The sequence below is a fragment of the Hydractinia symbiolongicarpus genome, chromosome 6, assembly GCF_029227915.1.
Source record: "Hydractinia symbiolongicarpus strain clone_291-10 chromosome 6, HSymV2.1, whole genome shotgun sequence".
NCBI classification, from domain to species: domain Eukaryota; kingdom Metazoa; phylum Cnidaria; class Hydrozoa; order Anthoathecata; family Hydractiniidae; genus Hydractinia; species Hydractinia symbiolongicarpus.
In genome coordinates this window covers 11,223,415-11,249,818 of record NC_079880.1, presented here as the reverse complement: position 1 = coordinate 11,249,818, position 26,404 = coordinate 11,223,415, and the positions used below count along the sequence as shown (strand labels likewise).

General features: G+C 34.4%; 3 protein-coding genes across 3 annotated transcripts; 1 reads left to right on the top strand and 2 right to left on the bottom strand.

Annotated features, from left to right (window-relative positions):
• Positions 1–781: 781 nt before the first annotated feature.
• On the bottom strand, positions 782–2,399 carry LOC130648029 (uncharacterized). The gene is made up of 5 exons (XM_057454048.1): positions 2,379–2,399; positions 2,075–2,296; positions 1,811–2,011; positions 1,429–1,764; positions 782–1,384 (listed from the first exon to the last, which is right to left on the bottom strand). Exons 1-5 carry the CDS (start codon positions 2,397–2,399, stop codon positions 782–784), a joined length of 1,383 nt encoding a protein of 460 aa, XP_057310031.1.
• Positions 2,400–3,616: 1,217 nt separating this feature from the next.
• Positions 3,617–5,707, bottom strand: LOC130648028 (zinc metalloproteinase nas-14-like). The gene is made up of 7 exons (XM_057454047.1): positions 5,665–5,707; positions 5,336–5,581; positions 5,122–5,248; positions 4,851–5,029; positions 4,686–4,767; positions 4,060–4,559; positions 3,617–3,972 (listed from the first exon to the last, which is right to left on the bottom strand). Exons 1-7 carry the CDS (start codon positions 5,705–5,707, stop codon positions 3,689–3,691), a joined length of 1,461 nt encoding a protein of 486 aa, XP_057310030.1. The 3' UTR covers positions 3,617–3,688.
• Positions 5,708–10,727: 5,020 nt separating this feature from the next.
• LOC130647800 (hatching enzyme 1.2-like) lies at positions 10,728–12,333 on the top strand. Its single transcript, XM_057453781.1, has 5 exons — positions 10,728–10,944; positions 11,032–11,158; positions 11,251–11,429; positions 11,513–11,594; positions 11,721–12,333. The coding sequence occupies exons 1-5, from the start codon at positions 10,743–10,745 to the stop codon at positions 12,301–12,303; spliced, it is 1,173 nt and encodes a 390-aa protein (XP_057309764.1). The 5' UTR covers positions 10,728–10,742; the 3' UTR covers positions 12,304–12,333.
• Positions 12,334–26,404: the final 14,071 nt, after the last annotated feature.

Here is a 26,404-nt window from a genome sequence, read left to right as displayed (position 1 = left end):
TGCCATCATCCTAATGATCCCGCATGCGAAAAGCAAACTTCAAGAGGGACAATCAACATCAAAGACGTAGGTTAGGCTGACGACCACTTTGGGGTGAGTAAAATCAAATGAATAGGCAAATAAAAGCGTCACCCTCAGTACTTGAAAGAAGCCCAATAAATATTTTAAGGTAGCGGCATCAACATTACGTCAGAGGGCAAAAAACGATATTGGAGCGGCTATTACATAAACGACAAGATCGACGCTAAAACCGATGACAACGCTTTCAGATTTTGGTCCTCAAGAAGCGTATACTCGTTTCACTTCAGGATATAAATAAGCTCGACTTCTACAACCAAACAATAACTCACATTAGCAACGAATTGGAGCGCTTGAATGACGTTTTAAGAATCAAATTTAATCCTGCTATCTATAGCCGGTGACATTCACTCTAACAAAGTAGAAAGTAAGCAGTTTTTCACTTTTAACCAGCTATGGTGATTTAGGCATCTCAATATTCAACAGACCGAGAAATCTCCAACTCGAAAGTCTTGACCGAGCAGGTTCCAGACGAAAATGTCCCAATTGCCACGTAACAAGATTATTAAAAAAATAATATGAAATTCAAACACGACAAGGCAAAGTGTTATCTCCAAGACACGAACATTATAAGAGATATCCAAAGAAATGAAAAAAACAGTCGTAAATGTGATGCATCACTCAACCAATCAAAGATAAAGAATTTCAAATGACCAAACAATTCTTTTGGGACCTGGTCAAGATTCGTCCTAGTTGTTTTTAATTAATCTAGAACATTTAGCACTATTGTAAAAAAAGGTGGTTTATCACACTTTGTCGACACAACACAATATTCTTGACACAACACAATATTCTTGACACAACACAATATTCTTGACACAACGCAATATTCTTGACACAACACAATATTCTTGACACAACACAATATTCTTGACACAACACAATATTCTTGACACAACACAATATTCTCAACACAACGCAATATTCTTGACACAACACAATATTCTTGACACAACACAATATTCTCAACACAACGCAATATTCTTGACACAACACAATATTCTTGACACAACACAATATTCTTGACACAACACAATATTCTTGAAACAACACAATATTCTTGACACAACGCAATATTCTTGACACAACACAATATTCTCAACACAACACAATATTCTTGACACAACGCAATATTCTTGACACAACACAATATTCTTGACACAACACAATATTCTTGACACAACACAATATTCTCAACACAACACAATATTCTTGACACAACACAATATTCTTGACACAACACAATATTCTTGACACAACGCAATATTCTTGACACAACGCAATATTCTTGACACAACGCAATATTCTTGAAACAACACAATATTCTTGACACAACACAATATTCTCAACACAACACAATATTCTTGACACAACGCAATATTCTTGACACAACACAATATTCTTGACACAACACAATATTCTTGACACAACACAATATTCTTGACACAACACAATATTCTCAACACAACACAATATTCTTGACACAACGCAATATTCTTGACACAACACAATATTCTTGACACAACACAATATTCTCAACACAACGCAATATTCTTGACACAACACAATATTCTTGACACAACGCAATATTCTTGAAACAACACAATATTCTTGACACAACACAATATTCTCAACACAACACAATATTCTTGACACAACGCAATATTCTTGACACAACACAATATTCTTGACACAACACAATATTCTTGACACAACACAATATTCTCAACACAACACAATATTCTTGACACAACACAATATTCTTGACACAACGCAGTATTCTTGACACAACGCAATATTCTTGAAACAACACAATATTCTTGACACAACACAATATTCTCAACACAACGCAATATTCTTGACACAACACAATATTCTCAACACAACGCAATATTCTTGACACAACGCAATATTCTTGACACAACGCAATATTCTTGAAACAACACAATATTCTTGACACAACACAATATTCTCAACACAACACAATATTCTTTACACAACGCAATATTCTTGACACAACACAATATTCTTGACACAACACAATATTCTCAACACAACACAATATTCTTGACACAACACAATATTCTTGACACAACACAATATTCTTGACACAACGCAATATTCTTGACACAACGCAATATTCTTGAAACAACACAATATTCTTGACACAACACAATATTCTCAACACAACACAATATTCTTGACACAACGCAATATTCTTGACACAACACAATATTCTTGACACAACACAATATTCTTGACACAACACAATATTCTCAACACAACGCAATATTCCTTACACAACTGACAGGTGAAGTCATGAACGAAACAACATCTAATAAAGCAGACGAAGCAAGATTGGCAACTGAAGTTAGGGGATTTTAGGACTGAAAGCATTTTTAGGTGTAAGGGTTTTTAGCCCGATCGCTGAGAGGTACAGAAATGTCAAAATTTAAAAAGCATGCAAATCCAAGAAAAGAGTAAAGAGCGCCATTATAATCAACAGATTTTAGATATAGAGCAAGGCCCTATAATTGTATTGACTGCAATGAGAAGACAAGCTATATTCTGTTACAAACGATTAAGCGAGTTACCAGCTGACAGGAGAAACGAAAACTTATCTGTTACGACAACATGGGTTAGGTGATTTTTGGACTAATCAAATCTGTTATCCTGTGGCAGCCTAATCCTTAAGACAAATCTAGTAATAGCGAATTGCTAACCCCGATTTTTTTTTTTTTTACTATCTAGAAAAGACACACGAAATGCAGTTTATAAAGGACGGGCAAAACCACCGACTAGTCAAAACATATAAATATAGAGAGCGTCGGAACTACCCCCGGGCTCACATGTACAATTATCTTAAGTATATATAAATAAAATAAAAAAAGAAGGTTTATATCTGCGTTTTAAGTTTTGAAAATGCAAAAATATTTATTGCCATAAATTGTTATTGTTACACAAAAATCACAAAGTATAAAACGCTAAAATGTATCTCAGTTATTTGCTTGTTTACAGATATATACCAGTAGCTACTTTGAATTAGTGTATTAACGAAATGATCGCCTAAGCCAAATGCTTTACTGCACAGATACACGCTGAAAGATACATCAAGTTCATCTGTTGTTTATTTATTGTTTTGTTTTCTTATACTTCATGGCACATATATCCGCAATAGGAAACCATAAATATGATTCCACATCTAACGATAAAGTTTAGACAGAATATTACAACAAACAGCGCTCAGAGTTTGTCATGACAATAGGATTGATACTTTAGGAGGTTGTGTAGTTGACAAATTTCTAAATTCACATTGCTTTTGTAGCTCAAATATTACTTAAAAATGTACTAGGACCCTTGTAGCTGGACCCATTATGATTGCAGTACCAATACGAGCTAAAGAGGCTATCCTGGGTAAATAATTTTAATAATAATTAAAGTATTTTATTCTAACATTTCAATACAAAATAAGTAAGTAATAAATATTAATAAATAAGTAACAAGTATTGATAAAAAGCAGATAAAAAACTGCCTAGTAACAAATGACTAGTGTAAATTAAAAGTGACCCTATGGCAAACATTATACAGACTTCCATCGATTTAAAAATATTTACACTCCAGGAAGTGTGTATAATTCACCACGTTCACAGCAGCTTCGAGCACAACTTTTCTTCACACGTAAACGGTACCAGTTGTATCGGTGTTGACAAGCTCCGTATTGAACTCTCCATTTGCAATACCATTGGCCTGCTTTGTCGCTATGGTTTAAGCACATTTCGCTATCAGGACCAGTGCACAAGCCACAGGTGCGACGGCACACGTTACCGTACAATCCGCATAGTTTAGATTTTTTAAATTGAACAGAGATGCAATAATATGATGAATCTCCGCATACTGAAATCAATATAAATATAAGTTATTATAAGTAATTTTAACAGGCGCATTTAGACTATAAACAATACACAAAACAAAGATTCTTACCTCCAGTCGGAGGGCTTGTTGATCGAGTCGTGGTAGTAGTTGTAGTTGTTAAGGGCTTAGTGGTCGTTGCAGTTTTAGTAGTAGGACTGGTGGTTCTGGTAGATGTTGTAGTCGAAGTTGTAGTAGTGGTTGGTTTTGTCGTTGTAGTGGTTGGTCGAGTGGTTGTGGTAGTTGTGGTGGTTGGTCGAGTGGTTGTGGTAGTAGTGGTGGTTGGTCGAGTGGTTGTGGTAGTTGTGGTGGTTGGTCGAGTGGTTGTGGTAGTTGTAGTGGTTGGTCGAGTGGTTGTGGTAGTTGTGGTGGTTGGTTGAGTGGTTGGTTGAGTGGTTGTGGTGGTTGGTGCAGTGGTCGTGGTTGTAGTGGTGGTCGTAACAGGATTTGAGCATTCATAAAATAAATTTAATTGTAGAACATCTTTCTCTGTCAAAACTTGTCCACCAAGTATCAAAGAAGGATCTTGTTTCCAAACAATCGTTGGACCGTTACCGTTGGAGAAGGCACGACTAAAAATGAACAAATTATTTTTTTAATTAATACAATGAAAAAAAACATGAATGTTACAGCAGAGAAAATTCTTAAAAACTTTGACTGCAATTTTAAAAATTAGAGACATCCCATAAAATACTTACTTGCCGTAGTGCATCACTGATTTAGGGTCGTACGACACACCCAAACTGTCCGTGTCATGTCTGTTAAAGTTATGTTCTAAACCTGCAAACAATATCGATTATTATTTTCACCACTTCACAAGTTTAAAATCACTATGCTTCCTTGCAATTACAGTAACAACTTACCAGGTTGTACATTTTGAACGTTAATTGTAACGAATTGATCTCGATCAGCTCTTGATTGTTCATGATAAACTCCAAGTGCGTGAATTACTTCGTGTATAATAATTCCTGAGAAAACGCATCCGTTGCTTTGAAGTGAAAGATCTTGCTTTCTACCAGTACGTCCAATGAAAGACCAACATCTAACGAAGAAAAAGAAAAGAACATTAAATGCTAAACTACGATCAATTAGTACCACTGTTTGAGACACAGTGAATGGTAGTAACTAACTTACCCAGAACCAGGAAACATCGCAACATGAGCAGTTGGTGCACTTCCGATCGAATGTTCCATAAAACGTATGCAAGTGCTGGAGGCAATAATATTAATCGCATTTCGGATGGTTGTTTTCTGTTCAAACGCTGTAGAAAAAGTGACATGGTTAGTCGTAAATTTGTTGACATTTCTAAAACTTGATTAAAATTGAAATATTGTCAAAAATATCTTACAGAAATCGTTGGATAATGTGTAATGGAATTCGTTGTTCGGCCATCTTAAACCTCTACTTCGTTTCGTTAAGGCTCTTCTTTTTCTTTTGTGTCCAATGTCATTCTCCATCATGTCCAGCATTTGTTGCTGTGTTAATCTTTCGTCTCCATACAGTAATTCAAAATCTGGATTTTCGTTGTTGACAGTCAATATATCATCCATAGCAGCACTCTCTTGTTTTAAATGAGTAGGTATACTCGAAATGTCTAAAAGAGTATAATAAAAGTAAAGTTGCATTATATTTTCAAAGGAATTGTAAAACACGAGCTGTATGTCAAATTAAACTTACCAGGAATGTTTACTGCAATCAACAACACTAGTAGAAGCTTCATGTTGATTCAAGTAGACTTTCTAAGCTATGATTAATGTTGATTTGCTTTATAATAGCTCGTAAACCACTCTCTTCACTACAACGATCTCTTGATGCAGAGAATTGTGATTCACTTGTAGCGCTTGTAGCCTTTTTATATAGATGCGATGGGTGCTTTCTTCCTGTAATTATATACGTTAAAGGATGCTTTATGATCAATAAATTGTGGACATCCTTGTTATAACCAGACAAAAAGATCACTCATGCCATTAGGAGATCAATTAGCAATTAATAAGTGCACTATTATCAGATTTTTGGGGAATAGTTTTAAATGGCATGTCTTGTTCCCAGGCTCTTGCGTGACGATATGTTTACATCCTGTTTGTTGTCTCACTCGGAAGTACGAAACGCAGTACGGATTACAGGAAGATCACATATCACTCTTAATTTGTCATTTGAAAGAAAGCTATCTGTGATTCTCCTTATACGTAGAGAAAGTTATTTTTTTTCGTGTGATGAGTCAATTTATTGGGCATTTTCCGCTTTTAGCCTTTATTCATAATACTTAAATGGGCGGAAAGTTTAATCAAAAATGATCTAGTCTGCCTCCAATGTCTTTCAATTGATTTGTTATAAAAAGAAAGCATAGTGATAACGGTATTTAGATGTTAATTAAATTAATGTTGTAGATACAATCACTACTGTTTTTAATTTATTTTTAATTAAATTGCATTTTTTGGTCGATGACATAGGATATAAACAAATTAACTGAGGGTTGGAAAAATTGTCAATTTTATAAATAATCCATGACACATCATCTACAGGCATCGAAAATTGGACTTGCATTTGTAAACAATAAAAACAAATAGTAAGGTCTTTTAAAGAAAATTATATTCATTTTATTGCATCCCTTCTCTGTTTACGTATAAAACACAGCTTTAAATGGTTACAGAAATTAATCATCTAAATTTAGAGACTCCATAAAACTTACCTTTTCCTTAGAGAAGTTACGGCAATGAACAGATATGTTAAGATATCCGTTCATACTTGAAGTCAGGATATCCTTTGAACAAACCTTAAAGAAATATCGTATCCTTTCAGCACAAACAACCCGCAATCACTGTAGTGAAGAGAATTAAATTTGCATACAAGCAGCAAGTCTTGAAAGTAATACCTAGAGGTCGCATCAAAAAAAATTAAGAGGTCTCCAGGTTGCTTATATAGGATTTACTGTGAAGAAATTTCTGAATTCTAAAATGATTTGCGCAGCTTGTTTAGATTTCTAGTAGTCAATTTGCAGAAAAAAGTTTTGAAGAGGCCTTATTGTATCATTAAAGGAATGCTTCTCAGAAAATGTTTTTATTAATTTATACGTAAAACAAAATTGCGTTATAAAGCCTAGAAGGTTAGCGTTTACTCGGACAATTAGTAAAAATAAAAATAAAAACAATAGGAACTTCTCATAACAAGCGAGTCACAGTAGACAGTATTTTTTTTCAAGATATGCGTAAACTAAATGATTATCTTACTGACCAAGCAGTTCAATTTTCAATCTCATCGTGCCTATTGTTGATGGTAGGTTATTGCTGTGTCAAAAACTAATAAAACTAGTGAGAAAAGTACACCATCGTCTGTCATAGTAAAAAATGTCAGGAAGAGTTAAAATATTGTTGTTTTTAAATATAGCGTGGCTTTAAACTGTAGGGAAATAAACCCTATGTGGAAGTGGTTTAGAAAAACAAAGACGCCTAGAACATATGCACTATGACATAAAAGGAAGCATTAACTGTAGCTCGGAGTTAAATTTAGCAAGGTTAATTGTCCAGTGTGTTAAAAATTTTAAATCGTTAACCATTTGAAACTGATTCGCTTCAACAAATCACGCTTAAATTTCGAACGTGGTTTAGTACTCTTCGGTATGATTCATGTTGGTGGTTTAGTACTCTTCGGTATGATTCATGTTGGTTGTTTGTGGTTGTCGTTCATGCATTATGGACTATAGGCGCAGCAGGGTTCAATTAAGTAAATCAATACGGTTCGCACTGATTGTTGTAATAGCTAATCTTTTGTTCGTCATCAAGTAATTATGACGACGACGTCTAATTGAACCGAATTGAAAGCTCATTCTTCTTATAACTTAACTTAATTTGTGTAGAGGTTATAATATTGGTTAACTCATGGAATTACCTCATTTCAGGAACCCCTAGCAGAGTAATGTTTCCTTTTGCTGGAATTAAGGAATAAAACTGCGCCCTACCATTTTAAACACGCAGAATAAGGGCATAGAGACTCACAAATGTATATTTTTGTTCTTGTTTCTATGCTTAAAGACACAAACTATTACTGAATACTCTTACAAGTTGGCATGTTATATACACGCTGAATGAAGATCAAACCTACAATGTGGGACATAATGTAATGGGACGGCTTCAGTTTTTAGTAATTTCACCGGTCTTCAAAATTTTAGACACTGTGCTACCCCCTCTCCCCTCTTTGAATGTTCGTTATTCAGCCCTCACGGCTCTCAGCTTTTAATTAACATTAAAAGTGGAAAAAGAGGGGAATCCACCGCATATAAAATATATTTGCAGCAAGTTCCATTAACTACGTTCCTGATTGTAGACTATACTATAATATCAACTCTTCGTCTGTGTGCTAAACATGGCAGCTACTAGCAGCACCTGCAGAATTCCGTGGGTTTTTCTACGGGATAACGACTAACAATAAATGAAAGAAGTCCAGTAAGAGAAACGATGTCCTAAAGTCCGAAGATTACTTTTTACCATGAGTACATTTTCAGCCAATTGATACGCTAAAGCACTTTTTTAGTGTGGTGATGTAGTGGTAGCGCTTTTTAACTTCTACGCATAACGTGTCAGGTTCAGTACCCAATCCAGCGCACTTTAAATTTAGTGTCGTGAGCTCATTTAAAGTCAACTACTAAACACGCCTTTGTTACTAGCAAGCCGTTTAAAGAATTTTTTTGAAAGAGCCAGCCGTTAGAAATTGAATCACAAGGGGGTCTTAAAAATCACGTTACTCACACTCCCACACTTCCATGTTTGCTTTGTTTCTTTATTTTGTGTATCAACAATAATGTCTCGTAACTAGATAGGATCGATAAAAGTTGTTTATCCAATTAAAAAAACCCTGAGTATAGACATATTGTCAACCCACTTGTTAATGATTGTAATTAACTTTTGTAGTGATAAATTTCCTTAATGGTAGGTTTGGTGGTCTTCTTATAAGAAAGAATAAGAGATAATGTTTGCTGCTGGGATATCCTGATTTGGTTTTAATGTATAGAAAAGGCAATTGAAAATAATTTGTTTTTATCCTGTTAACAAATATGAAATCATATCTGTGGAAATTACCTTTTACAAAGGAAGCTGTTGCTGCAGCACGATACGAAATTTATTTTGCCTGATGATTAATCTTTCCTCAAAAAAAGTTTTGAAAGAGTTCGCATACATTCTTCTCCTGGTGTCACAATTCCATCTTAACATCTTTAACTATTTGTTATCTTTGGACAATGTTACAGTCCGAAAATGTTTTGACATGAACTATGTTTTTTTATTATTGCATTTAACAGAATACTCAAGCCTAGTAATCTAGGAAAAGCCATTACAAACTTTTTAATATTTTGGTTCTAGCATTTTATTTCCGGTAACCAAAAGTACAGTGCGCTTAAGAATACACTAAAGTTAAAGAGAATATAAGTTATTCTTCCGAATTACATTTCCGGTGCCCTTTCGGGTATAAGTATAAGATAGCAAAAATTAGTTGAATCGCTAACCTAGTAATCCAAGTAAATGCATATAACTAATAGAAACTCTACCCTGGCGGATCTCTAGCATTATTAAAATGATTGAGGAGAATTCAAGCATTTTGCATCTATATTATAGTATGTATCATGTTATTGTAGCTGTGATAAGCCTGTTACACGTTTATAATGACGAGTGTACATTGAAAAAAATACCGCCCGATAAGATAGAAAGGAATACGGATTGACTCAGCACCGTAGTTGAAAAATGTTGGTGTTTTTTGAAAAATACACAAAAGAATAAGAGCTTTATGTATCATAGAATTTAAAGAAGTTAATCAGCTGCGTAGATAAATAGCTGGTAAACCTGAAATTATGAGTAATGCTCACGACAAAGACGCATTCTCTATTTTTAATTAAATTTAAGCACAATATCAAAAAGGAGTCAGACATGCTTGTCCATCAGATAAGATCAATAGTGAAATAACGGTTAAGGTTAAAAAAAAGGGTTACTCGTTTTCTAAAAAAGGAATTGAACACACGAGTAATCTGATAAGGGAAACTCGTTAACTTCATGAAGCAACTAATTCATTTTGCCTTTGTCAGTTGTCCTTAATGACTAACAATTATATTACTTCCTATAAGCGTCTAAATCCGAAAGATGCGATCATGAAGTAACAACAAAAGCAACTCATCAAAAAAGTACTTTTACAGACAATAGGAGTAACAACAACGCAATGCAGATTTTGTAGCTGACTAATTCATAATGCATAACACTACCCGAGTTTAAAAAAGAAATTTCGTTAATTTTGCGTGACGCCAGTGACTTGTAAAAAATCTGAAAATATTGTACCCACTAATCGGTAATTGTTCTCTTCATGACAAAATTAAGTTTCTTGATAGACACAATTAGCAAGGATGTCCACAATTTATTGATCATAAAGCATCCTCTACATGTATAATTACCGGAAAAAACATCCATCCCTTTTGTATAAAAAGGCTGCAAACACTACAAATAAATCACAATCCGAATCGAGAAATCGTTGTAGTAAAGACAGCGGTTTGCAAGCTAATATAAAACAAATCAACATTGATCACAGGTTTAGAAGTCTACTTGAATCAACATGAAGCTACTACTGGCATTGTTGATTGCAGTAAACATTTCTGGTAAGTTTAATTTGATACAGAGCTCATATTTTACAAATGTTTTTAAAGGATATTGTAATTATATTTTCGTTATACTATTTTAGTCATTGGGAGTATACCCACTCACTTAAAACAAGAGAGTTCTGCTATGGATGATATATTGACTGTCAACAACGAAAATCCAGATTTTGAATTACTGTATGGAGACGAAAGATTAACACAGCAACAAATGCTGGACATGATGGAGAATGACATTGGACACAAAAGAAAAAGAAGAGCCTTAACGAAACGAAGTAGAGGTTTAAGATGGCCGAACAACGAATTCCATTACACATTATCCAACGATTTCTGTAAGATATTTTTGACAATATTTCAATTTTAATCAAGTTTTAGAAATGTCAACAAATTTACGACTAACCATGTCACTTTTTCTACAGCGTTTGCACAGAAAACAACCATCCGAAATGCGATTAATATTATTGCCTCCAGAACTTGCATACGTTTTATGGAACATTCCATCGGAAGTGCACCAACTGCTCATGTTGCGATGTTTCCTGGTTCTGGGTAAGTTGGTTACTACCATTCACTGTGTCTCAAACAGTGGTACTAATTGATCGTAGTTTAGCATTTAATCTTTTTTTCTTTTCCTTCGTTAGATGTTGGTCTTTCATTGGACGTACTGGTAGAAAGCAAGATCTTTCACTTCAAAGCAACGGATGCGTTTTCTCAGGAATTATTATACACGAAGTAATTCACGCACTTGGAGTTTATCATGAACAATCAAGAGCTGATCGAGATCAATTTGTTACCATTAACCTTCAAAATGTACAACCTGGTAAGTTGTTACTGTAATTGCAAGGGAGCATAGTGATTTTGAACCTGTTAAGTGGTGAAAATAATAATCGACTTTGTTTGCAGGCTTAGAACATAACTTTAACAGACATGACACGGACAGTTTGGGTGTGCCGTACGACCCTAAATCAGTGATGCACTACGGCAAGTAAGTATATTATGGGATGTCTCTAATTTTTAAAATTGCAGTCAAAGTTTTTAAGAAATTTCTCTGCTGTAACATTCATGTTTTTTTTTATTGTATTAATTAAAAAAATAATTTGTTCATTTTTAGTCGTGCCTTCTCCAACGGTAACGGTCCAACGATTGTTTGGAAACAAGATCCTTCTTTAATACTTGGTGGACAAGTTTTGACAGAGAAAGATGTTCTACAATTAAATTTATTTTATGAATGCTCAAATCCTGTTTCTACCACCACTACAACCACTACAACCACGACCACTGCACCAACAACCAGAACCACTCGACCAACCACTGTAACCACTCAACCAACCACCACAACTACCACAACCACTCGACCAACCACCACAACCACTCGACCAACCACCACAACTACCACAACCACTCGACCAACCACCACAACCACTCGATCAACCACCACAACCACTCGACCAACCACCACAACCACTCGACCAACCACCACAACTACCACAATCACTCGACCAACCACTACAACGACACGACCAACCACTACTACAACTTCGACTACAACATCTACCACAACCACCAGACCTACTACAAAAACTACAACGCTGACCACTAAGCCCTTAACTACTACAACTACTACCACGACTCGATCAACAAGCCCTCCGACTGGAGGTAAGAATCCTTGTGTTGTGTATTGCTTTATAGTCTAAATGCGCCTGTTAAAATTACTTATAATAACTTATATTTATATTGATTTCAGTATGCGGAGATTCATCTTATTATTGCATCTCTGTTCAATTTAAAAAATCTAAACTATGCGGATCGTACGGTAACGTGTGCCGTCGCACCTGTGGCTTGTGCACTGGTCCTGATAGCGAAATGTGCTTAAACCATAGCGACAAAGCAGGCCAATGGTATTGCAAATGGAGAGTTCAATACGGAGCTTGTCAACACCGATACAACTGGTACCGTTTACGTGTGAAGAAAAGTTGTGCTCGAAGCTGCTGTGAACGGGGTGAATTATACACACTTCCTGGAGTGTAAATATTTTTAAATCGATGGAAGCCTGTATAATGTTTAGCACAACGTCACTTAAATTAGGCTTTTACTGCACTAGTCATTTGTAAGGACGGAATTACATATTTATTTTTTTATTAATATTTATTAGTTATCTATTTTGTATTTATAAAAGAGAATAAATGATTATAAAAATTACTTCTTTTTTATTGCGCCTTTTGGTCTGATTTCTTAAATTGGAAAAATATAATAAATTTCTTTATGATTATCTTGAGAACATGAAAATCACAACACAACATTATTCTGCGGTCATTCTGCGGTATTCAAAAACTTGATTATTCTGAATTCCCAGTGAGGTTTCTTCAGCGGCAAAAAAATAACTAACTTGAATTTCGGCTCAAAGATCATTCGCAAAAAAGGCTCGAATGGTTCGGTCATGTCTGTAGACTGCCTTATAACAGTATAGTGAAGAAAGCTTTTATAGAGGATTTCGTAGGTACGCAAAGACGAGGAAGACCAACGATCGATTGACCTGGTTAAGAAGACACTCAACTTTCCCCTGGTACCGCAGAAAAATACGCAAAAGATCGCAAAAAGTGGCAAAAACTTGTCGACACAAAGTGGGCGAAGCCTCTATTGGGGTGTGCTACAAGGTAAAGTAAAGTAAGTATTTTAGCTCAATTGGCTCTCAAAAGCGTTTAAATTACTTTTTCAGTTTCAATCTTCTTTAACAATCACTTTCATCGTGCGTTTAAATGTCGTACTTAAACTTTATGTCAAGTCGAAGAAGTAGTGCTTGCTTATTTACCCTGAATGTCCAGGTGTCTTAGTGACCCTAAATTTTTACAAAAACAAAACTCTAAATAAAAATAGTGTCAAACGAAAATTAGACATTCAAGTCTAATCAAATTCTTCCTTCTTTCAAATATCATACAAAACAATAAATAGAGATTTATCTATATAGGTGTGAGATAATAAAAAGTTTCCATTTAAATTCCTCAATACACTACAATTACGCTAAAGTTGGTGAACGAGAACTAGCTGAATCTTCCACGATGCCTAAGCATGCTTGACATGCAATATATCGCCTTAATAGAGACATTTACAATAGCGAACTTCCACTTGGAGGTAACGTTGGTGATTTTCCACAATTATTGGCTGAACCAACTGAAATTGTTGATATATGCTTGAAAGGTTCTCCACTATTGCACATGGTTACAGAATTTAAAATAACTCAAACATGAGAACAAGGCCAGGAGAACAAAAATTTGCTGCACGGCTCTGCAACTCGGGAAAGGTGCTTTACTTGTTCGGGAACAACCACCATTCCAAGGTGCAATTGGAATGCCATCCAATTGTGAGTAATAACAAAATCAATGTATGGTTAATACTTTGTTTAGGGATTTTCACCCAAAAAGTATGACAATATCTGTAATACTAACAAGTACAAATGATGATTCATTTATCATTAACGATCAGGTGTTGGCGTTATTGCCGAGTGAATAAAAAATTAATTTAGTGCACATGATGTTGTGCGTGATAATCAGGAAGAATAGAAACAATTTCCGGTAGATCTTTTAAATTGTTTTAGATCTTTAGGTATGCCTCCTCATTTTCTTAAATTAAATTCATTTTTATGTTATTAAGAAACATAAACACAAAAAAGGTTAAGTAATGGCACTCGACTAAGTCTTTACAACAACTGTGTCGATGCTAAAGTACTCGGCGGTAATGCTATTGGAGATACGGTATGCTTTGTGTTTCACGTCGGAGACAGCTTTCACTAAGGTTTTTTATGCTATGACAGACCACGTTTTTCTTTATGGTTAGTTGAATGTTGCTTTTTCTAGGGCAAGAGCATTTGATGATGTTCGAGTAAGCACTGTTGCCTCATCGAAGCAAGGATTTTTATACGGAAATGTTATACTGAAAATGTGAAATTCTTACATAAATCATAAAATATGTGTTTTCGACATGCATGCAAACATAAATACTTAGCAAAAATTAAATATTTTATATTGCAGCACTAAGGGCACCATTTTCTACATTTTTCCAATGATTTCTTTTTTGCAGTTAAGATTCGAATTTTACATTTTGTAATTAATCTTTACTGCTACTTAAGGCAAAAATAAAAATAATGTTGCAATCCTTTTTCGACCACAAAAATTCCGGTCCTAACTTTGTGGTGCGGATACGGGATTTGTCAAATTATACGAATCACGCATATATGCGGGATTTTGACGCAATAATTATTTTTGTCATCATAAAAATCATGATAATTATGTTAAAAGAAAGATAAATTTTCTTAAAATTAGTCAAAATAACATTTAGAAAGCTCTAGAATTTTTATACTAACAAAACAAGATGGCGATAGTCATGAGGATATTGTGAATGATTTATTAGCTGAAAACGCTGGGAAAGATTTCCCAAAGGACTAGGATCAAAACTAGTAGAGTGATGGTAATATAAAAACATTTTTTGCACAAAATTTAAAAAACAAAGATCAGTGTCTCATAGACATTCCTAATGGCTGATGAGTTTTTTTTATCTTCTTCCTTTTCGTGACCCATGAAGTTTTACAAAGCATAGTTCTGGAGATTACTAAATATGCAGTAGCTTTTTTTGAGAATAACTTGGACAAATTAGCACCAAAATCTAGATTTAAATTGTGGAGGACAGAACTATCTATAAATAAATTGAAAAAGTTTCTTGCAATAACTTTCTACTTTGGAGTTGTGAAAAAACAAAATTTAAATTTATACTGGACAACCGACAGTATTTATATGACATCATTTCATCCAACTGTGACGAGTAGAGAGGAGTTGTTCAATATTATAAGTTTTCTCCATTTAAATGTCAATGCCATTTACGTCAATAAAGGGCAAGACAGGTATGACCCTAAGCCCGTAACGACACGGTTACCGAAGTATGGTTACCGCGTCAAAACCTTTCTATGGATGTGGGATGCATCCCTTTCAATCAACTTTAGATGTTATAATCGAAAGAAAATTGACAACCACCACATTAAAACGTACAAAGTAGTTGACTCTAGCATAAACAATATCTCGTGTTCACTCTTTGTTCTGGTGTTCATAATTTTCAATTAACTGATTCTGGGAGAACGCACGAGCTTGTGATGTTTATGTGCAGGAAGTACGTAGATCAAGGTTATATCATCTTTATGGATAACTACTATCCCTATTCTTATTTTGGGAATCGAATAAGAATAATATAAGAAACTGTTGGTACAGCAGGCCTAAATCGGCGAGGATTACCAGACGGTATAATCAAAACGAAATTGAAGAAGCCAGGTATCAAATTAAACATTTATTTCTAATTTACACAAATATTTTATGTCAAATATTAGTTGCATTACATAGCCAAGGCACATCATCAAACGGATTTACACTTTTACGTCGTGTTGATACTATTTATCCTGCACATACATGATGTTGTAATTCCTACGTCATGGATGGAACTATCGCTACTAAACCACTATTGTGTTATCGTTTATATTTCTTGTTACTATTCTCTTTCAGTTATAAATAATATAAGAAAATGGAAATAACCTTATCATTATATAGATCAAGATTATTCAGAGTAAAATAAAAGTCAGCACAACAAATCATACATTTACACAATCCATGGACATATCAACAAACAGGAAGTACACATTTTTACTGTGTTAAGTAGTTCTTATTTTTAATAGTTTTTTATTTTCTTCAGATGTTGTGTACGTATGATTTTTTTTACTCTTGGTATGGAATAAAAGTCAGTTACAACCTGTGCACCCGCCCCCTCGATTTCTTTTATGCATAAAACTCTGTTACGTATTTTTTTGGTGGTTATCGCATGATGACTAATCATGTTATACATACATTTATAAACACACAAGCCTCAAAAAATAAGAACAAAATAAGAACCGCTTCAGGCTCAAATCATGATATTCAAAAGTAAGTACAACCTGGGTGTGTTAGTAACTACAATTTCAGGCAATTGTTTTAAAGCTAGGTCAGCCCACCCATTTCGAAACCAACGGATTGATGACGTCATCAACAATCTTCAAACCCCAACATCTCTGTAACTTTTAAATGCTTGCATAGACGATACTGCATTACGAGAATGTGCAATGCATGCTATCCATATCATGCCGTCGCTTTTATTACAGAATCCATCTAAGAGCAAGGACCATGTGAACACATTTGTAAGAAGATTAATGCTATAGAAGGACGGAGAATGGTGCGATAAAGTTATTAACTAACAACATGGAAGGTGGGATATTTCTTTTAAACGAAGAAACGCTAAACCTGCTTCGTATAAATGATCCTGAGGAAAAGACGCTAATAAACCAATGTATCAACAAAAAGTGATTATGAGAATACCCAAAGTACAACCTCGTTACCAGGGCAATTTTTCGCTTTTTTGATATCCGAGACGGCGCAAAGAAATGACCCTGGTCCAGGCTGGTTAAAATCAGCACGATTCGTGCTGATTTTTAATTTATGCAAAAGTTGGTCATCTTGTTAAGAATTGCATGCGGACCACCGAGAACACCGTATTGCTATAATTTATGCAAAACAATCTTGGATTGAAATCAAGGATAGAGATTTATTTTTATTCAGAAACAAGTTAGCTAAAGTGTTTTGAGTTCTTGCTTCAAGAAAACATGATTGCAGTGTTGCCTTCGCTTTTTTTGGCTACAAACAAATTTTAAGTATAGCTATATTTATTTTAAAGTTTTCAGCCATCTATGCTAGTTAGCTAGCAAAGGTCCAAGACGTACTTTTGTAGCTACAAAGGTTGTGCAAACCAAGGTAGCTAGCTATACACTTTTTTAATTATGATTTTTAGCTATCTTTATTTCATATTATAGTTAAAAGTGAAAGTACTTTTAGCTAGCTATAGCTAGCTACCAAGCCACATAATTCTCACAGGGTTTTGTGATTAGAATTACTGAAGATGCCTATTATTATTTTATTATTGAAATTATTTAGCTACCCAGGATAGTCTCTTTAGTTCCTGTTGGTACTGCTATCAACAAAGGTCCTGCGAAGGAAGTCCTAGCAGATTTAAAGCCATTTGAGCTACGAAAGTTGTGCAAGCACAGCAATCACTCAACTAGACAACCGCCTAAGATATCAATCCTATTCTCATGCTGAACGCTAAGCAGAATGGATAGATTCACACTTTTATAGTCTTTGACTCGGTGGGGTTTGAACCCAAGAACTTCCGCACTGAAAGCGAACGCTCTACCACAAGGATAGCTGGTTAAGTTTTTAGTATTTTTTTAGACACATGCAGTCTTTCTAATTCATTTTCGTCTTGCGGGCGACTTATTGCTGACGTGAACCTCTATAAACCTAAGTTGAGGCTTTATCACGCCAGCATTATAGTGGCATGGTGTAGCTATATATTATACTAGTATTGAGTTATCAACGTAACCATGTATCAGTCAGATACAGATCAGATATATACGTTTTGACGTATGTACACCTAAATAAAATCGTATTGTCTAAAAAATTTTACAATTGTTAGGTCAAAATTTATAATTGTCTTTAAAAAAAATCTTATCCCCCTGCTTTAAATGCCTAAATTCGGAAAGTATAGCTATTACAGAATCATTTTTTATGCTAATCCCATCAGACCAGCCTAAAAGCATCTCCTAACATGTTTTAACTCAATATCTTTCTTTTTCATCCTTCTTTTTTATCATATTGCAGTTTCGGTTTTCATGAAACGGGTCCCTGGAAACTCATTTACAACTAAATGGCCACTATGGTCAAACCAATTGACTTTTTTCAATAAATTTATGTTTGTTGCTTTACTAAGAGATTAAAAGTCATAAAACATAGGATGTTACATTTCATGCAGTCAGAGAAAATTGTTATTTAATCTGTAATCGATTGTTATCTAAAATCTGTAACCGATTGTTATTTAATCTGTAACCGGTTAATTAAGACTAATTAGAAGGTAAGTACAGATTAATTAAGCGTATAACTATTTGCCTAATTAAATGGTATGAATTTTTTAATCCAGTTTTTAACCTTTTTCAACCAAATCAACAGCATGTGATTTTATTTTTTTGTTTATGTTTATTTTTTATTTATTTTTATGTTTATGTGTTCTGCCTCCTTTAGAAAAAATATTAGCTAGAGTGTAAAAGAAGGTCTGTTCGGGAGAAATAGGATTAGTTATGTATACCTAAAGCTTGTGTTGTATTTGAGCTAGCTAGATAGCTGCTAAACATGTGTTCGATCAAACCTACATTGTGTTTTTTACTACACCCTGTGCACAAAAGCTAGCATAGCCCTAACACAATACGAAGCTAGCATAACCCTAACACAATATGAAGCTCTTAAACCTTGTCTAGTCTTCCTTATTTATATGTTTTCACCTCTGTTTCTCACCCTTTCTACTTGATGTTTGTAGATACTGCAAGCTTATGACATACGCGGTTTTGAATTAAAATGTTTTTTGCCGATTATTCATTCGACATTTAGCAGAAGGAAGCATTTGTGATATGGCATGTTTCATCTTTCGTTTCTTAGTATAGCATTTTCAATATTTCATATATTATACTAGCTTTGTTGCCTCACCCATTTATACCAATTATCTCCTATTTGAGCGCTTAACTCATGGACACCTATAACCTTATCTTTAGTGTATTTTCACCATTTCATCTATGTACTTAGCGTTTTTCTTTTTGTTTTGCCTATTCCTTTTCATTTTATTGGATTTTAGAACATCGACGATTTTATATTTAATTGTATATAATGTAGAGCATTTGATTTTAATTTTAGCAGGACACATTTGAAAAGCAGAAATTTATTCTGAAATGTATATCCTGGGTAAATATTGATGATAAATAAATAAATAGCTTTAGAGTCTAGTAGTTACCTTCTCAACTGCATTGCAAAAAACACAGAAGCTTACTTTAACAGCCTCTGGGTACAACTAAATTTAATTTTGTTTGCACGTTAAGCTATACTAACAATGCCAAATATTTTATTTTTCACAAAAATAAATTCAGTCCAGCAGAACATAAACATTCCAGCGTCCCGTTCGCACATAAACTTAGCCGCCATTATTGTTTTTCTGTTGTTATTCAATTTTTTACGCATAAATTAATTTATCTCTATAATTAACGGAAACTTGATAAACCAATCAGATCTCAGAACTGACCAGTGTGGCCCAGGGTCATTTCTTCTCGCCGTCCGGGATCGTTGAAAAGAGAAAAATGGACCTGGGGACGAGGTTGCTCAAAGTGACATCAGGTAGACAAAAAGCTGATAGACATGATCCCAGAAGAACCTGTCCACGGCCTCGGTGCAGTTAAGTCCGAAAACAATGCACGCTTAAATTTATGTAGAGCATTTGATTTTAATTTTAGCAGGACACATTTGAAAAGCAGAAATTTATTCTGAAATGTATATCCTGGGTAAATATTGATGATAAATAAATAAATAGCTTTAGAGTCTAGTAGTTACCTTCTCAACTGCATTGCAAAAAACACAGAAGCTTACTTTAACAGCCTCTGGGTACAACTAAATTTAATTTTGTTTGCACGTTAAGCTATACTAACAATGCCAAATATTTTATTTTTCACAAAAATAAATTCAGTCCAGCAGAACATAAACATTCCAGCGTCCCGTTCGCACATAAACTTAGCCGCCATTATTGTTTTTCTGTTGTTATTCAATTTTTTACGCATAAATTAATTTATCTCTATAATTAACGGAAACTTGATAAACCAATCAGATCTCAGAACTGACCAGTGTGGCCCAGGGTCATTTCTTCTCGCCGTCCGGGATCGTTGAAAAGAGAAAAATGGACCTGGGGACGAGGTTGCTCAAAGTGACATCAGGTAGACAAAAAGCTGATAGACATGATCCCAGAAGAACCTGTCCACGGCCTCGGTGCAGTTAAGTCCGAAAACAATGCACGCTTAAATTTATGTAGAGCATTTGATTTTAATTTTAGCAGGACACATTTGAAAAGCAGAAATTTATTCTGAAATGTATATCCTGGGTAAATATTGATGATAAATAAATAAATAGCTTTAGAGTCTAGTAGTTACCTTCTCAACTGCATTGCAAAAAACACAGAAGCTTACTTTAACAGCCTCTGGGTACAACTAAATTTAATTTTGTTTGCACGTTAAGCTATACTAACAATGCCAAATATTTTATTTTTCACAAAAATAAATTCAGTCCAGCAGAACATAAACATTCCAGCGTCCCGTTCGCACATAAACTTAGCCGCCGTTATCGTTTTTCTGTTGTTATTCAATTTTTTACGCATAAATTAATTTATCTCTATAATTAACGGAAACTTGATAACCAATCAGATCTCAGAACTGACCAGTGTGGCCCAGGGTCATTTCTTCTCGCCGTCCGAGATCGTTGAAAAGAGAAAAATGGACCTGGGGACGAGGTTGCTCAAAGTAACATCAGGTAGACCAAAAGCTGATAGACATGATCCCAGAAGAACCTGTCCACGGCCTCGGTGCAGTTAAGTCCGAAAACAATGCACGCTTAAATTTTTGTTTGTGCCACATTTGTAACAACCTACTTTCTCGACTTTTTTTACTGTCCTGTCAGCACGCATACTATTTTCATGCCTTATTAAAAAGTGTGAAGGGAAAACTAAAGAGGAAGCCAAGTGCCCCACGTGCGGCAGTAAAACATTGGTGGGAACAATTCGTTTTTCAAAATATTACATGGAAATGCTAAGTACCTCCGTGTCGCATGTGATAAAAATTGTGGTAAAAAAAGCAGCATTATTAGAGCATCAAAAATCTCGTTCCCCCAGAACAACCCTAACACCTCTTATTGAAAATGCTCTTAATTTGGACAATTCAATAGCAAGGTAGATTGGAGATATGGCTGTGCAAGTTATTCAGCATAAAATTGCAATTCTAAAAATCCAATTAAAAGCATTGAATTCAAAACGGGTGGATCCAGGGTATGTATTGGGAAGAATTACATACGGAAGTGACGTAAGTTTTAGTTTTTGAATCGCATTTAATCACCTCCATAAACAAAAACATAAATATGCTTTGAAAGAATATTGATATATACAAAAATTAACAAATGTTAGTCGTCGTCACCTGAGAATAAAAACAAAATTCCTTCACCACCAAATCTTCACGATAAATGGAGTAACAAAATCTTCCTTGTTAGGGCAGACTTTTGCTTTAGTTAAACGCTTCCCACAGGACGGGAGACAATTTCAAAAGAAGCACATTTATCTTCCGAAGCAATGGTTGCTTTTAAATCAGATATGGGTGTGCCCTGCCAGAAGATGAAAACGATAGCCAGGTAAAACAAACTGCTTGTTCCTAAAATGTATTCAAAAAACAGTTGAGGAAATAAATTATTAGTTCAGGTGGTTATAGACTTTTAACATTCAACCAGCCTCACAAGCCAGGCAGAGGCAAGTTGCAAAAAACTGGAATGGTGAAGACCTAAAAGTAGAAATTGCCCTATTCTGCTTTGAATCTAAGGACTACGCATAATCCAACCTGCTTGTTGCTGTTATGTCAATAATTTGCCAACACTTTTTTATGAACACATGGACAAACTGGTTGAGTATGTTTTTTCTAAGAGAAACTCACTCAGCCAGTTTAAAAACATCCTGACTGTGCACATAAACAGCAACAACAATTACCAGATTGTATAACACGCAGTTATAAATTTTTACAATCTAGGAATTCCATGCTACTTCCATGCGAGACCAGCTTTTAAAGATGAAATTTACCTAAAGATAGGAGGTGACCATGGTGTTGGTTCTTTAAAAATGTGGTATCAATCATGTAATGTCGCCAAAATGAACAGTAAAGACAATACTGTTGTTTTCAGGGCTTTTAAGGCCAAAGATTCTTCAACTAACCTGAAAGTTTGATTATCAAAATATAAGGAACAAATTGATATTCTTCAGAAAGCTACATTACAGTACGTCATATATTTGTCCAATATTAAGACCATTTGTATAAACGTTTTTTTTCAATGAGATTACTTTATCACATAATTTCCTCCAATCCTAAAAACAATAAGAATATTTGAAACTTAAATTTTTGTTTTTAAAAAAACTAGAACTAGCCTCGGGTAAAATTTATACATTATTATAAAAATTGTAGATAAGAGTATGTTTTGTTTTCACAAGATTAATTTTCTTTTAGGGGAAGAAATATACGTGCATTTTTTTTGGAGATTATGCTTTTCTCTGTACAGCATATGAAATCACAGGAGCATCAGGTACATTCACAGGAAAAAGCAATGTAACAGAAAATGTCCTAAATTTCATATTGACAAGGCATTGCAGGAAATAAAACATTTTCCCATACACTGTTTTTAATAACTGTGAAATCCTGGTAAAATATCTTTATTATACTACTCGTATAAATATCTCAGGGGAAACAGTAATCACAGAAGGGAGACACACAAAATAAAGGACGGGCAAAACCATGTATTTGTCCACAGGCCACTGAATATTTTTTTAAAAAATATAATTTTTATCAACAGGACGATATTGCTGTTTATTTTGTACAATTACAAAGGAAGATATACATAAGCGTGTTAATGATCAAAATAAAAATGATTGCTACTAGTATAACTGTGGAGAATGCATAATATTTTCTAACCTGATGGCTTAAACAGTAATTTATATAAAACTGGCCATAATTTTATATTTTAGGCCCATTTGAACAAAGGACATTGGAATACTTGGCATATGACCTTAAAAGGTTTAGAGATAGTGGAGAAAACATAAAGAATGCAAAAAATGGTAACATATGATAGATGATGTTATGTTCAACATTTCTATTGACCAAGTAAGTATTTACTGACAGCCATACAAACAAAAATTTACATGTATACATTAGGTTGCCATTCCAATGCTTCATATTTCCTTGGGGACATACCTAAAATTCTTCAGTATGTATGGAAGACGAATGTCATTTGTTGGACATTAGAATAGCTGCATCTAAACAAATAAAAAATTCACGTGATATAGACAGCCTGGTTAAAACTAGGCAAAAATAGACAATTTGAAATACGTATATGATGCAATTGAAAGTGCAATTTTAAAGAACCAGACAACGAGACTGAGATTAGATCCATATATGAATCAAGGTTAAAGTATCTTAATAATAGAATTGCAGAAAGGGTGAGCAACACTTCAATGCTTACAATTTGAATTTACATAGTACACAAAAATATTGTATTTGATAGGGAAATTAATGTTTTCAAAAAAAACTCTTTAAATTATATTATATATTTAACATTGGTTACTTTTCTTGATAGTTAAAGGAGCTCGATGCTTTACAAAATCGCTCCTTCAAACTTGAAAAGGGGGATGGTATGCTAGCGAAAAAGCTCGTGAAACCTTCAAAAAACCTTAAAGTTAAATGTGGAGAGGCAAACATACCATACTCACTCATTTATTATTAACCATGTGCACAAAATGCAAGGTAACTTACATTAATGTTGTTGCACAAAAAACATCCTTGCATATATTATTTTGGAGAAAGAAAAATTGTTATTTTTGTTAGGTTGGTAACATAATAGAATTGTGTAATGCAATTCCCCTCATGGTATACAATGTACCTCGCCTTGCAGGCACAAACATTCACAAAGGAACTGTGGAATTATCATCCAAATACAAGTTGTTATTCTATAAATATAGTTGTGCCGCAACGCAATGAATTCCTGTCAAGAATGCAACAAAGAAAAGTTATCGTCCTTAGATAATTATAACTAAATTAATTAATTAGCGTTGATAAATCCTGTTTTTGAAGTATGCTGTCTGCTAAAAATTTCCTAATTTTCTGAAATTTAATTGACTATTTTTCGTGTTTCATACTAATTAGATAAAGGTATCAGGGATTTGATGTTGTACTTCCGGACAAAATTTCCAAAAGCATCTGTGACTCCAAAAATTCACTTGCTGGAAAAACATGTTGTTGGGTTTATTGAGAAGTGAGGTGTTGGCCTTGGCCTATATAGCGAACAGGGTGGTGAAAGTATTCATGCTGAGTTTAACACTCTTCGACGTACCTATTGCATGATGAAGCAGCAAAAGGTTACTTTCAATGATGAAGGAACATCACTTGCGCATCCATCCTGAAGTACAGGGAATAAGGCCCATAATTAAAAGAAGGAAAATTGTGCAGGAATAAGTCATTTAGTAGTTGTTTTCCACAATGCATAAAAAACTACCCAGCAAAACCCAGATGACTGCAGACATAACCGGCCGAGGTTTGATTTAAAGCCATTTATTCCAGGAATTAAAATTTTTGCGAATTTTGATTGCACATTTTCGACCTGAGAATCTCTATTACTTAAGACATCCGGCCTTTTTGCTCACGTTTCTTCGAAAAAATGTTCCACTGTGTACTCAAAAACATGAGTCAGCAATTCTTTACATGAATTTAACTTGCTTATTAATCAAATTCAACACGGCGCGAAAAAATATATTAAATACGCGATTGGCCGCCATTTTGTTTTTTAATAAAAATGTAAACGAAATTAGCGCATGCGCAGACTAAATCTCCACCCTTGAACTGCCGTGTACTGTAACCACGACGCTTCTCACCAGCTAATACTATCAGGTGATATGGAAAAAAACCTTGGTCCTAATAATAAAAAATTGCGATATAAAGCACCAAAATGTAGTATTTGTGATTAAACCGTACGAAAAAAATCTCAGATTTTGTTGTGCAATTATTGTTTAGAAATAAGTCATAAAAAATGTAGTACCTACGCTCTCGCGATTACTGATAATGCTACACCTTCTAATTGGACAAAATGTTAGTCCCATGAACTTCCTTTCCATGGAATTTTCAATAATCATAGACATCGAGTAAGCAATGCGTATGTAACCACTTAAAGTTTAATTTCAACTTTTGCGAGGTCAATGTTGAGGTTAATGTTGTGTACTTACAAGTTCGATATTATTGCCCTAAGTAAAACTTCGCTCCAAGACAATGAGTAAATGATTAATTACGTAAACATTCCTGGTTATTACTTTAAATATAGAAACCTCGATACAGGTCAGCGTGGAGGGGGTGTTGGAATTTTTGTCAAAGATAACATACAAATTAAGAGGGGATATTACGCGTTTGGACGAATTAAGAGCATTTATGGATTAAGGTTGGCAGCAATAAATGTTCATACTTAATAGGTGTTTCTTATCAGCCCAGTTTTGATGTTTCATTGAAAAAGATATGGCTGGAAAAGTTTGATAGCATCTTATACCGACTCTCGATCATGTGAAACGGTTTACTAGTAATAGCCTGTGATTTTAATATCTATCTAATGAAACCCGACACTGATATTGAAACGAAGTATAGTGATACATTAGACACGTTCAGTTTAACTCAACACATCTCTTACCCTACAAAAGGAAATAAAAACTAATGGATCACATATCTTCGAACGTGAACAAAGTAATGTGCAACAACGTTATACCCACTGACGAGATTAGTGACCATAATACACCCTTTGTTATTTCTAACATCAAAAAAGAGAAATTCCAACCACGTTACAAATGGATAAGAGATGAAAAGAACTTTAATCTTAAGAATTATGTTGAGGACTTTAAACAAATTCCCTCTAATGTTATTTATGTCATAGACGATTCAAACGAACAAGTTAGCATTTTAAATGATCTTATTACAGAATGTCTAAATCGCCGTGCTCTGATTAAAAGAACGAAATTCACAAGACCACCAGCTCCTTGGATGAAAAATCCCGTAATCAAAAATTTGCAGCTGGATAAAACACAACTCGAAAA

Coding starts and splice junctions, on each gene's coding strand:
- LOC130648029 (XM_057454048.1), bottom strand. CDS start 2,399: ATGACTTCACCTGTCAGTTGT. Junction 2,012..2,074: donor TGTCAAGAATATTGCGTTGT/GTAAAGAATATT, acceptor TGTTGTTTCAAG/AATATTGCGTTGTGTCAAGA. Junction 1,385..1,428: donor TGTCAAGAATATTGTGTTGT/GTTGAGAATATT, acceptor TGTTGTTTCAAG/AATATTGCGTTGTGTCAAGA.
- LOC130647800 (XM_057453781.1), top strand. CDS start 10,743: ATGGATGATATATTGACTGTCAACAACGAAAATCCAGATTTTGAATTA. Junction 11,159..11,250: donor GCGATGTTTCCTGGTTCTGG/GTAAGTTGGTTA, acceptor TTCCTTCGTTAG/ATGTTGGTCTTTCATTGGAC. Junction 11,595..11,720: donor TCAGTGATGCACTACGGCAA/GTAAGTATATTA, acceptor GTTCATTTTTAG/TCGTGCCTTCTCCAACGGTA.
- LOC130648028 (XM_057454047.1), bottom strand. CDS start 5,707: ATGAAGCTTCTACTAGTGTTGTTGATTGCAGTAAACATTCCTG. Junction 4,768..4,850: donor CGTTCAAAATGTACAACCTG/GTAAGTTGTTAC, acceptor TATTGTTTGCAG/GTTTAGAACATAACTTTAAC. Junction 3,973..4,059: donor AACAAGCCCTCCGACTGGAG/GTAAGAATCTTT, acceptor TATTGATTTCAG/TATGCGGAGATTCATCATAT.